The sequence below is a fragment of the Euleptes europaea genome, chromosome 13, assembly GCF_029931775.1.
Source record: "Euleptes europaea isolate rEulEur1 chromosome 13, rEulEur1.hap1, whole genome shotgun sequence".
Lineage (NCBI taxonomy): Eukaryota > Metazoa > Chordata > Lepidosauria > Squamata > Sphaerodactylidae > Euleptes > Euleptes europaea.
Window position 1 is genome coordinate 44,441,439 of NC_079324.1, and position 13,136 is coordinate 44,454,574.

The 13,136-nt window shown below is 45.4% G+C and overlaps 1 protein-coding gene across 1 annotated transcript in view; it reads left to right on the plus strand.

The window, feature by feature from the left end:
- The window catches only part of LOC130485899 (zona pellucida sperm-binding protein 3-like), a 33,268-nt gene that overhangs the window by 15,993 nt on the left and 4,139 nt on the right, over positions 1-13,136 (plus strand). The window contains exons 9-12 of the mRNA XM_056859048.1: positions 3,169-3,288; positions 5,562-5,747; positions 12,463-12,570; positions 12,854-13,018. Coding sequence (XP_056715026.1) covers positions 3,169-3,288; positions 5,562-5,747; positions 12,463-12,570; positions 12,854-13,018 — 579 coding nt within the window. The remainder of the gene's footprint in view (positions 1-3,168; positions 3,289-5,561; positions 5,748-12,462; positions 12,571-12,853; positions 13,019-13,136) is intronic.

Here is a 13,136-nt window from a genome sequence, read left to right on the forward strand (position 1 = left end):
AAACTGATCTCTATCGGCTGGAGATCAGTTGTAATAGCAGGATATCTCCAGCTAATACCTGGTGGTTGGCAACCCTACGTATGCCACTATTTTATAATACATTATATTATATACTAACACTGTTTGTCAAGCCTGTTAGCCAATATATCTAAACAGTACATATTTATACCCTTTGTATCCTTTACTTTTTAAAATTGCTCTAATGGGTACATCTTGGGAAGTTTGTGTTTGTTTATTGTTTAGGGTTGCCAACCTCCAGGTACTAGCTGGAGATCTCCTGCTATTACAGCTGATCTCCAGCCGATAAGAGATCAGTTCCCCTGGAGAAAATGGCCACTTTGGCAATTGGGCTCTATGGCATTGAAGTCCCTCCCCTCCTCAGGCTCCGCTCCCAAAACCTCCTGCTGGTGGCAAAGAGGGACCTGGCAAGCCTATTATTGTTGTAGTGCAATGAGGTTTCCCTTTTCACAACAGGGAGCTGGTCTTGCTTTAATTCGCTGGAGCTTCCCTCCAAATTGTTTTCCTTGTGATCTCCCTCGGGCCCTAGCTTTTGGGCTGGTGCCAACACCACTTCATGAGCAACTTTGGTATCCTGCGTGTTTTCCACCATCAAAGATTTGGCAGCTGATTGCATTCTCCCCCATTTTTCTCATTTCTTCTTTAATTAAACTCAGCTCTTAATGTTCCCTTGAGTTTCGCCATCTGGTCAGAAATTGCTTGAATTTGCGACGCTAACGAAACTTTTGGTATACTTGCCATAGTTCCTTGCTTTAATTGTCCTTTTATGTATCAATTTATAATCCAAGCCTGGTCTCTGTGTCCAAAGAGTTACTAGGCGATTTATGAGTCTTACAAGTTAGTATCACTTTCCCGCCTGGGCTTGGCAAGCCGAATGTGAGGGTTTTTCCCCCCCCCTCCTTTTCTCTGTTTCCTATCTTTAAGGGAATAAATTCTTCCTCCTTTTTCTTCACCCTCCTCTATCCAGACCCCCAGTGATTAAAATTCCAGGTCAGACACTTTACAAAGTTAAATCCGGAGTCTGTCTTTAGATTAGGGTTGCCAACCTCCAGGTACTAGCTGGAGATCTCCTGTTATTACAACTGATCTCCAGCCGATAGAGATCAGTTCCCCTGGAGGACGTCTTACTTTTGCCATCCAAAGACACAGGAAAGGTACACTCCTTTAAGCGTTGAATGAATTTTGCACGGAAAGACTGAAGACTTGAGAAAGTTCACACAAAATGGAACTATACCGGATTTCAATTGTACCACGTCTTGTTTCCATTGCCATGTGATGCAATATTTATGAACTCTATTTACAACGAATATGATATGAACTGAGCCTTGAGCTGGTATATTCTTATATTTTGTGTTTATTTTGGGATCATTTTTGACCCATTGCTACATATTTGTTGCTCTAGAAGTGTAATTGTATCCTATTTGTTCTCAATATATTCTTCTAATAGCAAGTATTGCATTGTTATTTTCCTATTTTGGAAATATTTGTCTTGTGCCATATTTTGAATTCCATACTCCTGTAAGCACTTGCAAGCCGTTTATTTGATTACAACCTCCAGGTACTAGCTGGAGATCTCCTGTTATTACAACTGATCTCCAGCCGATAGAGATCAGTTCCCCTGGAGGAAATGGCCGTTTTGGCAATTGGACTTTACGGCACTTAAGTCCCACCCCTCCCCAAACCCCGCCTTCCTCAGGCTCTGCCCCAAAAATCTCCCACCAGTTGTGAAGAGGGACCCGGCAACCCTACTTTAGATAATTGTTTTCACCACTTCAGCTTCCAGTTCCATAGTTTTCCACTGTCTTCCAAATAAGAAAAAATTAAAAAATAGACACAAATTTCCACTCCTCTTCTCCTGTCACAAAGATCCTGCTTGCTTAGTTCCAATCCAGTTTTCACTCATTCAGACACACACAGACAAACAAAACACACGATCGGTGGAGGCTGAGCCTGATAGGAATTCTTCTCAAGGCTCTCCCTGTTGGATTCTGTCACTCCAGATAAGCAGCAGCTGCTAGCCAACTTGAGCATCCAACTTGTGGAGGGGGCTTTTAGGAATGCTTGCCTGGCCCCTCCGGTCCTGATACTGGACCAGGGAGGCTAAACCAGGAGTGTCTTTCAGGCACTCCTTTGTTGGCCTGCCATTTTCCACTCCCTTATCACCGTTGATAATGTCTAAGGCCATTTATGCAGGGTCAGTTTTGATGCTCGCTCAACGGTCTTTTTTTTAAATGTGACCTTTAAAATGCCTGTTCACGGTCCTGACGCAAAAGGAGAAATTCCACACACCCCACTCACCTGCTCCTTCGTTCCTTCCATTAACAACCGCCGTTTGTGCATGCTTTCTTGAGGGGATTCTTCCCAGCGGGGGCGCAGCAAATACAAAAGGTCTCGTTAAAGGGGCTCTTAAGAAATGCGAAGCAGGTATGCGCCGGCTTTGCAGTCACTTCCTAAATGACGGTTCAGCGTGAAAAACTAAAAAAAATATGCGGGGCATTTCAGCCTGGAACGAGCTGCTAACTGCCAAGCATAAATGGCCTTAGGCCGTTTATGCACGGGAGGTTTTGCCTTGCATTTGCTGCTGTGTAGATGCAAATTTTTCTCATCTGCATTCTCAAAACTCTGCATAGGGGCTTTTTTTGAGTTTTGAGGATTTGGATGGGGGGAAATGTACATCTAGATAGCAACAAATCCAAGGCAAAACCTCCCATGTATAAATGGCCTTAGTCTTCTTTCCTATGGGAAAATGAACAGGGTTGCAATTGAACTGGTCATGCCAAGACCCATCAGTTCTGTGCCAAAATTCCAGTTCCTGTCAGGAGGAAATAAAAATCATTACCTTGAATAATTGCCCTGAATCGGCCCTCAAACTTGCATTGTTTAGATTGGAAATTAGGCCATGTCTTACAAAACAGCATGGAGAGCTCTGATTTTCTCTTCAATGAGGTCTACAAACATTTTTGATTGAAATATGAAGATCTTAAATACAAGATGCTAGATTCTGCATGTGATGTTGTTGCAGGACATATGTATGTGTATAAAAATGGGATTGGTGATAGCCAAGAAATGCTGTTGAGAGTTGGGATGTGGTATGAGGGAGGAGGGATTTGGGATCGGCAGTCTTAAAGAAGAGATCTGATTTCATTTCAGTGCAGAGTGGTCCGCATTATAATGTGGTAGTTGGCCACCTGAGGATTCAAAAACCAGCTCAACACACAGGCAGTGATGAATGGGATTCGAACAGTTCTCTGGCTGTCAGAAACCACAAAGGTAAGTTTAGGAAATGATTTCAGAGGAGACGTTCTTGCCTATGCAACAAGAAGGTTTTCTACTATTGCTGGGAGTATGTTGGTGAGGCAACGTTTATGGCTTCTCTGATAAGGCTGTTGGAGGAGGTTTATAGTCAATTTCTACAAAATTGTCCAAAATCAGATGGAATTTCTGAAAGGCAAACAAGATGCCCACTGCATAATTCTACATAACCTACACTGCAAGGCATCTAATGTGACTTTGACTGGCCTGCCTGGGTCTCAAAAGAGCAAGTGGAGCCATGCCAGTGCCTTGGGTTCTTGCTCAGTTTCCAGCTTCAGGCTGTTGGAAGCCTCTCCTTTCCCCAAGGGTGTTCGCGCATGGCTTGTTTGCCCTGATTTCAGTGCTGCTGGGAAGTGTTTTTCCCTTTTTCCCCACAGCATCCTGGGGCATTTGTTTACCTCCCCGGTTTCCGCTTTGCTCTGAAATTTTGGGGAAGATCCCAGCAAAGCCTGGGTGAGTGTTGTGTGGGTGGGGAAATTTCCTCCCCGCACAGCAGCCATTTCCCCTGCAACAGCCATTTCTTCTCCCTGTCACTGGGGCTCTCTTCTCTTAGGTTATTGGTGACTGAATAGCATTGTATTGATATACCACTATACCAATACGTTGTGTGTATGTGTGTTAAGTGCCGTCAAGTCACTTCCGACTCATGGCGACCCTATGAATTAATGTCCTCCAAAATGTCCTATCTTTGACAGCCTTGCTCAGATCTTGCAAATTGAGGGCCGTGGCTTCCTTTATTGAATCAATCTATCTCTTTTTGAGTATTCCTCTTTTCCTGCTGCCCTCAACCTTTCCTAGCATGACTGTCTTTTCCAGTGACTCTTGTCGTCACATAATGTGACCAAAATATGATATCCTCAGTTTAGTCATTTTAGCTTCTAAAGTCAGTTCAGGCTTGATTTGATCTATAACCCATTGATTCGGTTTTTTCGGCAGTCCACGGCATCTGTAAGACACTCCTCCAACGCCACATTTCAAAGGAATCTACTTTCTTCCTATCAGCTTTCTTCAATGTCCAGCTTTCACACCCATACATAGTAATAGGGAATATGATGGCATGGATTAATATATTACGTTCCCTGAATTTTCAGGTTTTTAAAAAAAAAGTCTCTCACCCCTTTCTTTTACTTACATTTCCACAACGGAAAGGACTAGAGACGTAATCCTTTAAAATTAGGGTTGCCAACCTCTAGGTAGTAGCTGGAGATCTCCTGGTATTACAACTGATCTCCAGCTGATAGAGGTCAGTTCCCCTGGAGAAAATAGCCGCTTTAGCAATTGGACTCTATGGCATTGAAGTCCCTCCCCCTCCCTAAACGCCGCCCTCCTCAGGCCCTGCCCCAAAAACCTCCCACCGGTGGTGAAGAGGGGCCTATTTAAAATTAATGCTGGTAATTCAGAGGACCTGATAAATTCATCAAAGTAATGCTATTCCGTCACGATTTAAAAATACTGGGGACACCTGCTGTGGGGAATCCTTATTGCAGCTATGTTGTATCAGAAGCCACAGTAGAAGTAAGGGAAAACCACACAAGCCTGTTGCCGTGTAGAAAACAGCTAATTGTTTTTTGCTGTTCTGTCCCAAGGCTACCACAGTCAGAGGCCCGTCTTTCTAGAAACTCTAGTGTCACTAGCTCCCACTGATCATCAACCAGTTGGTCCCATAGCTCCCATCAACCACACTCCTAGTAGGTATTGGGGCTGCTGCCTGGCCACTACCATATGAGATAAAGGGTGAACACATGAAGCTGCCTTCTACTGAATCAGACTCTTGGTCCATTGAAGTCCGTATTGTCAACTCAGACCAGCAACAGCTCTCCAGGGTCTCAGGCAGAGGTCTTTCATGTCACTTACTTGCCTAGTCCCTTTAACTGGAGATGCCGGGGACTGAACCTGGAACCTTCTGCATGCCAAGCAGATGCTCCACCACCGAGCCATGGCTCTCCAGGGACTCAGGTAGAGGTCTTTCACATCACCTACTTGCCTAGTCCCTTTAACTGGAGATGCTGGGGATTGAACCTGGGACTGTCTGCATGCCAAGCAGAATCTCTACCACTGAGCCACGGCCCCTCTACATGGATCTCCAGGGTCTCAGGCAGAGGTCTTTCACGTCACTTACTTGCCTAGTCCCTTTAACTGGAAATGCCGGGGATTGAACGTGGGACATTCTGCATGCCAAGCCAGATGCTCTACCACTGAACTATGGCCCTTCTCTTTATCTTTCCTGGCAGGTGGGAAACACAATGTGATGCCTCCAGCAGTTGGTGCTCTGCTCCTGGAAGTGGCTGTGGTGGCCGTGCTGTCCTTGGGCTTCTGCTTCTACAACGGCTACCAGAAAAGACTTTGCCTTTCCAAGAGGGAAGAGTATAGGAACCTGGCCTCTCGGCCACTGGTGGTTGCTGACCAGGACTGTGGAAGTATCAATGCTGGTCTGGAATAATGTTAATGATTAAAAAAAAGTAAACCAGTGTGGGTTGCTTGCCTGGCTTTTGGAGGTGGGACTGGGGATGCTGAGAAAATGAAGACCCTTCTCTCCTGGGGCTGCTGAGACTTCCAACCACTTCTAGCATCTCTAGATTGTTACATGGGAACCCCAAAGTTCAGACGCTGGCAATGGAAATCCCACATAGATGTCTTCTGAATGCTTTCCTCAGTCAGCCCTTTATGGCTGCCATTCTCCCTGCATTTCTTTTCCTGCTGCACCCCCAGAGGGGTTTCTGAGGTTTTTTAAAAAAAAGATACCAGCAATTACCGTAGCAATTAAACTTTTAAAAAGACCTCTGGTATGTTAAGGAAAATGACAACTGGAGGCGCTGATGGCAGGACAATGGCACCCATGTGAATGGGCCTTTGCAGGGCAGGAAAATTGGGGCATGCTCTTTCCTAAAAAATCAGAGTAAAGCAGGTTTGGAAACAAGGGTTCTGGGGCAGGGAGAACCTGGAAGATAGACATATAGAGCATGGTGTCAGTTGGATATGACACAGGTGTAATTCCAGATCACTGGCTTCAGGCAATTGGTGTACTAATTTAAAAGAAAGAATGCAGGTCTGGTCCATCCAATTATTGCCCCATTAGCTTGCTTTTCTCCATTGGGAAACTTTATGCTTCATATTTATACCTGGCTCTATTCCGAAGTGGGCATTCAACATTGGATCTCCCTTGTCTCCATCCCTGAAAAGACCCAATGTGCTGTCCCTGAAGTGAAGGGCAGGTCACCTGGTAGCTTTCAGCTGGTATCACTGCAACATCTGGGTAATGTGGTAGTACATGTTTTGTATACTTGTAAAACTGTTTGCTACTGATGCCCTGACCTGGATGGCGCGGGCTAGCTCAGTCTCACCAGATCTCGGAAGCTATGCAAGGTTGGTCCTAGTTAGTACTTGGATGGGAGACCACCAATGAAGTCCAGGGTGGCTACACAGAGGCAAGCTATGGCAAAACCACCTGTTTTTCCCTGGGGATATCAGCTGCAACTTGACAGTATTTTCTACCACATTCGCTACTGGTAGCATAATGTGCTACTGTGTTTAATACAACCTGTTCGATAAATCTAACCATAGATGTGCGTGGTTGGTCTTGATCACAATGGCCAAAGTCTTTTTAGAAAATCAGTGGGGACTACATAGTATACAGCACAATTTACCAAGACACCCCTACCAAGTGGTGTCTTGGTAAATTGTGAATTGGTAAATTATAAATTGGCTCAATTTACCAAGACACCACTACTGTGACATGGTCTGGCTCTCCTTCCCGATTTGTCACATTTTCATCGCAATAAGCTATTGCATTGCCCAGCTGCAACCAGCCAGGCTGTGGTTTATCATTGATCAATAGGGTTGTCGGGTTCCTCTTCGTCACTGGCGGGAGGTTTTTGGGGCAGAGCCTGAGGAGTGCAGGGTTTGGAGAAGGGAGGGACTTCAATGCCCTAGAGTCCATTTGCCAAAGTGGCCATTTTCTCCAGGTGAATTCTATCGGCTAGAGATCAGCTGTAATAGCAGGAGCTGCTGGGCCAGGCTGAGGCGGCGGCAGAGCCCAGGAGTTAAGCTGGGTGTGGATGTGGTGGCAGCAGACTCCAGGAGTGGCTCCCAGCTGTGCTGCCACCATGGTGGTGGCAGACACATGAGTCTGCTGTGTTTTGTGGGCCCCCACTCATACTTTTCTATTAATATATATATACAAATATATACATTTTTAAAATTTCTTCACACCAACGTTGCTAAGAAGGAAGGATTTGGCCCACTGGAAAATTTAGATGTCACCATCAGTATACCTAAGTTTTCCCAACAGAGCAAATAGACCTGAGTTAAAATCCTTCCTCAGCTATGGAAGCTATATGACCCTAGTCTAATCACTCTCTTGGCCTAAGCTACCTCCTACTACAGTTATGAAGATATAATGTGGAGGAATGGTAGGATAAAATGTAATAGGCAACCGATCCACACTCGCACATTATATATGCCAGGACAGAACATCAAGAAGTAAAAGAAGGAGGAGACTTCTTATAAATGCTGAAAATTGGTGTGCCTGTTTTCATATTACCATTTGCCAACTTAAAAAAAAAGAAAGAATTCCTCCTCTTGTACAGAGGCCCGATGTGTAAAAATTCATCGGGATGATGATTTCGCAATCTTTCATTTTCACGTCGGCAAAAACTTCTCCCTGGTTGAGTTTCTGCGTGTGCCAGGGCTTCCAGGACATATATGATCCAAATGCCTTGTGGCTGCCGCAAAGGTCTTTTGTGCATGGGAATTTTATCTTGGGTTCAATGCTCCCTTGACCCACAGTTTGCTGATCTGGATTCTCAAAATCCTATGCATGGTAGTTGTTTGCTCTGAAGAAAGTCCTGGAGTATCAGTAAGTTTTTGTGCTGCAGAATCACCAGCACAAATCCAGAGCGTCTGAGTCCCTGCCCTTTGAAATTGCTTTGTAATTGGCTGTAGTCTGCAAAGGGATATGCTAAAAGGAATGACAGGATTGCCCGCCGGAAACAATGGGAGAGGCTGGAAGGCCTATTGAAGATCATGGGAGCCAGGACTGCAATTGACTGGCATATGGGCTCCATTGAAATACATTACAGAACAGAAACAGTTGCAAAGAAAATGTGGAATGGAGTTTCCATTAAGGTCCCTTGGCCCAGATAGCCTACTCTGGCACTGGAGTGACAGCCCCCAGAATGCACCGTCAGTCCACTCTGGGGGCTGTTATTCCAGTCCCAGAGCACAGATTCTGTTCCTGGGTCTGTCATTCCACTCTGGGGGCCGTCAATCCAGTGCCAGAGTAGTCTATCTGGGCTAAGTGCCCTTAATAGAAAATCCTTTCTGCATTTTCTTTGCAACTGTTTTTGTGCTGTAATGTATTTCAATTGAGCCCATGCAAGTGCAGCTAAGTTGGTTCTTGATAGTGCAAACACTTGCTTCCTCCCCACCTGCCAGCTCGGCTGGAGGAGGGGGAAACCCGAATGCCTTACGCGCACAAATACGGTAGCTATGATTTGAACCGAGTTGATCTCAGAGCTGACTTTAAAGCCATGGCAAAACAGCATTGGGAAAACCCAAGAAAAATGCAGGGTGGGTGCGAGATCTACTCTGAAGAATGGAAAGCTCATGCATAACTCCAAGGAGCAACTGAGTCAGTCTGGGGGCAAATGTGAGTCAAAGTACCCAAAGACTTTGTAACATTTGAATCTGCCTTGATGTCAGAAAAGGTGTCCCTGTAATCTCCTCAATTCCTCAGCTCACTGAGGAAAAGCACTGCTGTGGGAAACAGCAGCAAATCCCAACACAGTGGAAATTGGGAATAAGGCAAAGCTCAGCTCACCTTTTGTGCAGCAACAAGCCAGTCAGTGACCAAAGGGAAAGAAGGAAGCACTACCATTCCTCTAATCATGCATGCAGCTGGACGCATGGGGGACACTCATGGGGCATTTGAAATCCTGTATTGGCCCTGATGTCAAAACCAGTCATATACCTTTCCCCTTATATCTCTGCAACAAAAAGAGAGAAAGCCTTACTTTTTTAAAGCTGGGAATTCAGAGGAACTAGTCGACCATGGCAACAGATCATTATAACATTTTAATGCCAGTCTGGCAGTTACTCATTTAAGAAAAGCCCTCAGATGGTAGAGGGAGGAAACGGCTGCAGAGGGCTGAGGTCAAGAAAGTTCATGTGAAATTGCTATGTGGATGCTCTGTTGCCACTGCTAATGCTTCTACATTCAAAGTGGCAATGAAAGCTACATGGAGAATTGTTGCTATGTAGGAGTAGCCCACATATAGCAGGCCATGTATAATAAGGATCGTTGACCTGTATTGGAGGTCAAGCTAAGTTTGGTAGGGCTGCCAACTGATCAGTACTCCACCAGATTCAACTGGGTTTAACAAGTAAGTGTTTGCAGGAGTACAGTCAGGGCTATTCTAGATTTGGGGTGGGGGACGGAGGATTTCTGGGCAAGGTGCCATCCAGTGGCTCCACACTGTCCCATAATGTCCTTCTGCAGGAGACTACAGAATACACTTCCTTTAAACCCTGTCAGTGCCAGCAAGATTAAAAGGCATGTGAAAGATATTACTCCTCTGAAGATGCCTGCCACAGCTGCTGGCGAAACATCAGGAAAGAAAATACCAAGACCACGGTCACACAGCCCGGATAACCTACAAGAACGCATGTGAAAAAGTTGCCTGCCATTACCTCCAAGCACTTATCCCCGAGGGAAATGAGAGATTTCTCCAGTGGCATCTCTGGAGCAACCTCCCATTCCTGGTGGCAGCAGGTAGGCTAGGGATACCAGCCTCCAGGAGGGACCTGGGTTCCCCCAGAATTACAGCTCATCTTCAGACTACAGAGATCAATTTCCTGGAGTAAACAGAAACTTTGGAGGCTGAACTCTATGGCATTGTATCCCACTGAGGTCCCTGTCCTCCCCAGGATCCACCCCCAAATCTCCAAGCCCTAGCAGATGTCCCTGGATGCTGGCCCCGATTACAGCCTTAAATTTTTCTCCAAATAACAGCTTTAGGCTATTACTCTAGAAATACATTCTTGGCAATAATCCCTGTTGGATAAAATGGAACTTAGTTTTGAGTAGACCAGCATGGGATTGTTCTCTTAGAAGCAAAAGTCACATATGCTGTGTGTGCCTAAGCCTGTTTACTCAGAAGTAAATCCCGCTGAGTTCTATGTCACTTAATTCCTAGTAGGTATGGTTAGGGTTACAACCCTAAAGGCCCCTGAATCCACTGCAAACTCAGTCCCAAGTACCATTGTAGAAAATCTGACCAATAGGAATTTGAAAAGGGTTAGCTTCAGGTGTGTCTTGTTCTCTCTCAAGAGGTCTATTTAAAGAGTCTTGAAGATATGTTCGTTATGTAACCCTTCTTTTGGTTTTCTTTAAGTGATGGGTGGTTTTAGCTGTGCTGTTTTTCTTGGGTTGTTGGGTAAGTCTAAGCAGGGTTTGTAGGCAGTTTGTTGTTAATGTGTCCTCTTAAGGTATAAGTTGGTGCTGAAAAGTAATAAAGGTGACCTCGTGATCATGGTGAGGGTGGTGGTGGGGATGCTTATTATATTGTGTTTTCTTGCACCCTAATTCTTTCTACAAAGATGTAAAGCTGAATCTTTACAGAAGAAAAATCTTTACAGGACTCGTTCTGAGTCCTAAGGTTGAATGTTGGTCCATGGTTGCCTCAAGGGCAGCTAAAAAGTTAGTTGGGCCTGAAAGAAGTATCTGAAAATACCCAAATGCTTTTCTTGTTTGGTGAGTCCTGTAAAGAGTGAATAGACTTCTGTTTATGGGATGACACTATGGTTGCCAGCTCCGGGTTGGGAAATACCTGGAGATTTTGGGGATGGAGCCTGAGGGCAGGTTTTGGGGAGGGGAGGGACTTTAATGGGGTATAATGCCATAGAGTCCATCTTCGAAAGCAGTCATTTTCTCCAAGTGTACTGGTCTCTGTTGCCAGAAGGTCAGATGTAATAGTGAGAAATCTCCAGCCACCACCTAGAGGTTGGTAACCCTAGATGACATTGTAGACCAATGACTTTCTAGTCCATGCCCTTAGAAGATTCATGGAAGTTTCCAAGGAGAGTATTATTTCACTAAATGTTGTCCTCTATTGAATAATGTTGGGTGTGGCTATGAAATTGAATTACCTGGGACCACAGTGAGTCTTCTCCATAGGTGTGGCTGGCTGGTACTCTACTCGGTCTTGCAGTTACCTTTTCCCCACTGTTCTAATGATTGACCTTGTCCTGTTGAACTTGGCTATTAGAGGGAAAGACTACTCTCCCACTCTGTTTGTATTTTATTCGATTTGTACCCTGCCCAGAGGGCTCGGGGCAGCTAACAACATGTAATAAACATACATGTATGAAATTAAGTACATAATTAAAACCATAACACCTAGTCTGAATATATGCCTAATATATATTGCTGGTGCCTTAAAATAAACTCTTTTTCCCTACCACATCCAAAAGGAAGAGGGGAAATATTCCACATGGTGGTAGGCCAGAGTGACAATAAGTAGCCCCAAGCCACTACAATTTCTCAGCTACATGCTGAGAAGGAAGTGGCTGGTTATACTTCCCATGCTTGGCTTGAGGGTAGATTGCTTTGCTTGAACTAGAAGTAGTGTGGTACAGTGGCTAGTACTAGGCTTGAGTTAAACTTCTTCGCTGTGAATCTTGCTATATGATTGTAGGCCTGTGGGCTCTTCAGTGGTATTCTTGCATATGGTGTCCTCGGTTCCTCAAAGAGTAGCTGCTCTGAGCCTGGCTTTTGCTGGGGAGGACGGGATATAAGCTTTAATAAATAAACAAACAGAACATAAATGAGAAATGAAGCATAGGGCTGCATGGGTGTGTAAAGTGCTGTCAAGTCGCAGCCAACTTATGGCGACCCCTTATGGAGTTTTCAAGGCAAGAGACTAACAGAGGTGGTTTGCCAGTGCCTTCCTCTGTATAGCAACCCTGGTATTCCTTGGTGGTCTCCCATCCAAATAGTAACCAGGGCTGACTCTGCTTAGCTTCTGAGATCTGACAAGATCTGGCTCTACCATGCTGCCTCCCCTCAAAGTATGGGGCTGGGGTGGACTTAAGACACAAATGCCTGATAAGCTCCTACACCCCTCTTTCTTTTAGCTGCCCAGGTTCTGGCACAAGAAAATGGCTTGCCCAACCCAACTGCTGATTCCAGCTCTTATCCTGGTACAACTGCAGCGCCCGGCTTCTTCCAAAGAGTCTTTAACGGTGAGGTGATTTGCTGAATGCCCAGCAAGGGGATGCTGGCTGCATGATTAGCTGGCAGAAGGCGTTTCTGAACGCTTGTGGGGAAAGATGGGCACGGGAGGGAGGGCAGTTGGGACAATTGTATGGCACGGCTCTTCCTGAACTTCTAATTTTTCCTGTGCTGGTTTTGATACTTAACATTTCTAGTAGTCTTACCCTACAGGCCATAGTGCTTCTTTCGGTTCAGACTATCTATGGAAGCACTCATGAAAATCAGGTAAAAGATTCTTCTTTCCTTCCTCAGCGGCTAGGGGTCTGGTCTCCCCCATACGGCACGATGCTTCTACCACCATGAGTACCGCAGCACCTGGTTTTCCAGCAGCCAGCCCCCGTGCTCATGTACCGTTCACGCAAGAGCCTCTGCTGAAGGGAGTCGGCCAGGTGAACTTCTCTCTGGGGATTTTAAATGGTACGGTTGCTTTATTCTTCCTTCCGCCCTGCTTGGAATGTGATTGCGCTGCGGTAATGGCTCTCCGCCTGGTTGCTTGAGAGGGGAATGATGGTGCCATTCAAGGTAAACTGTGGGT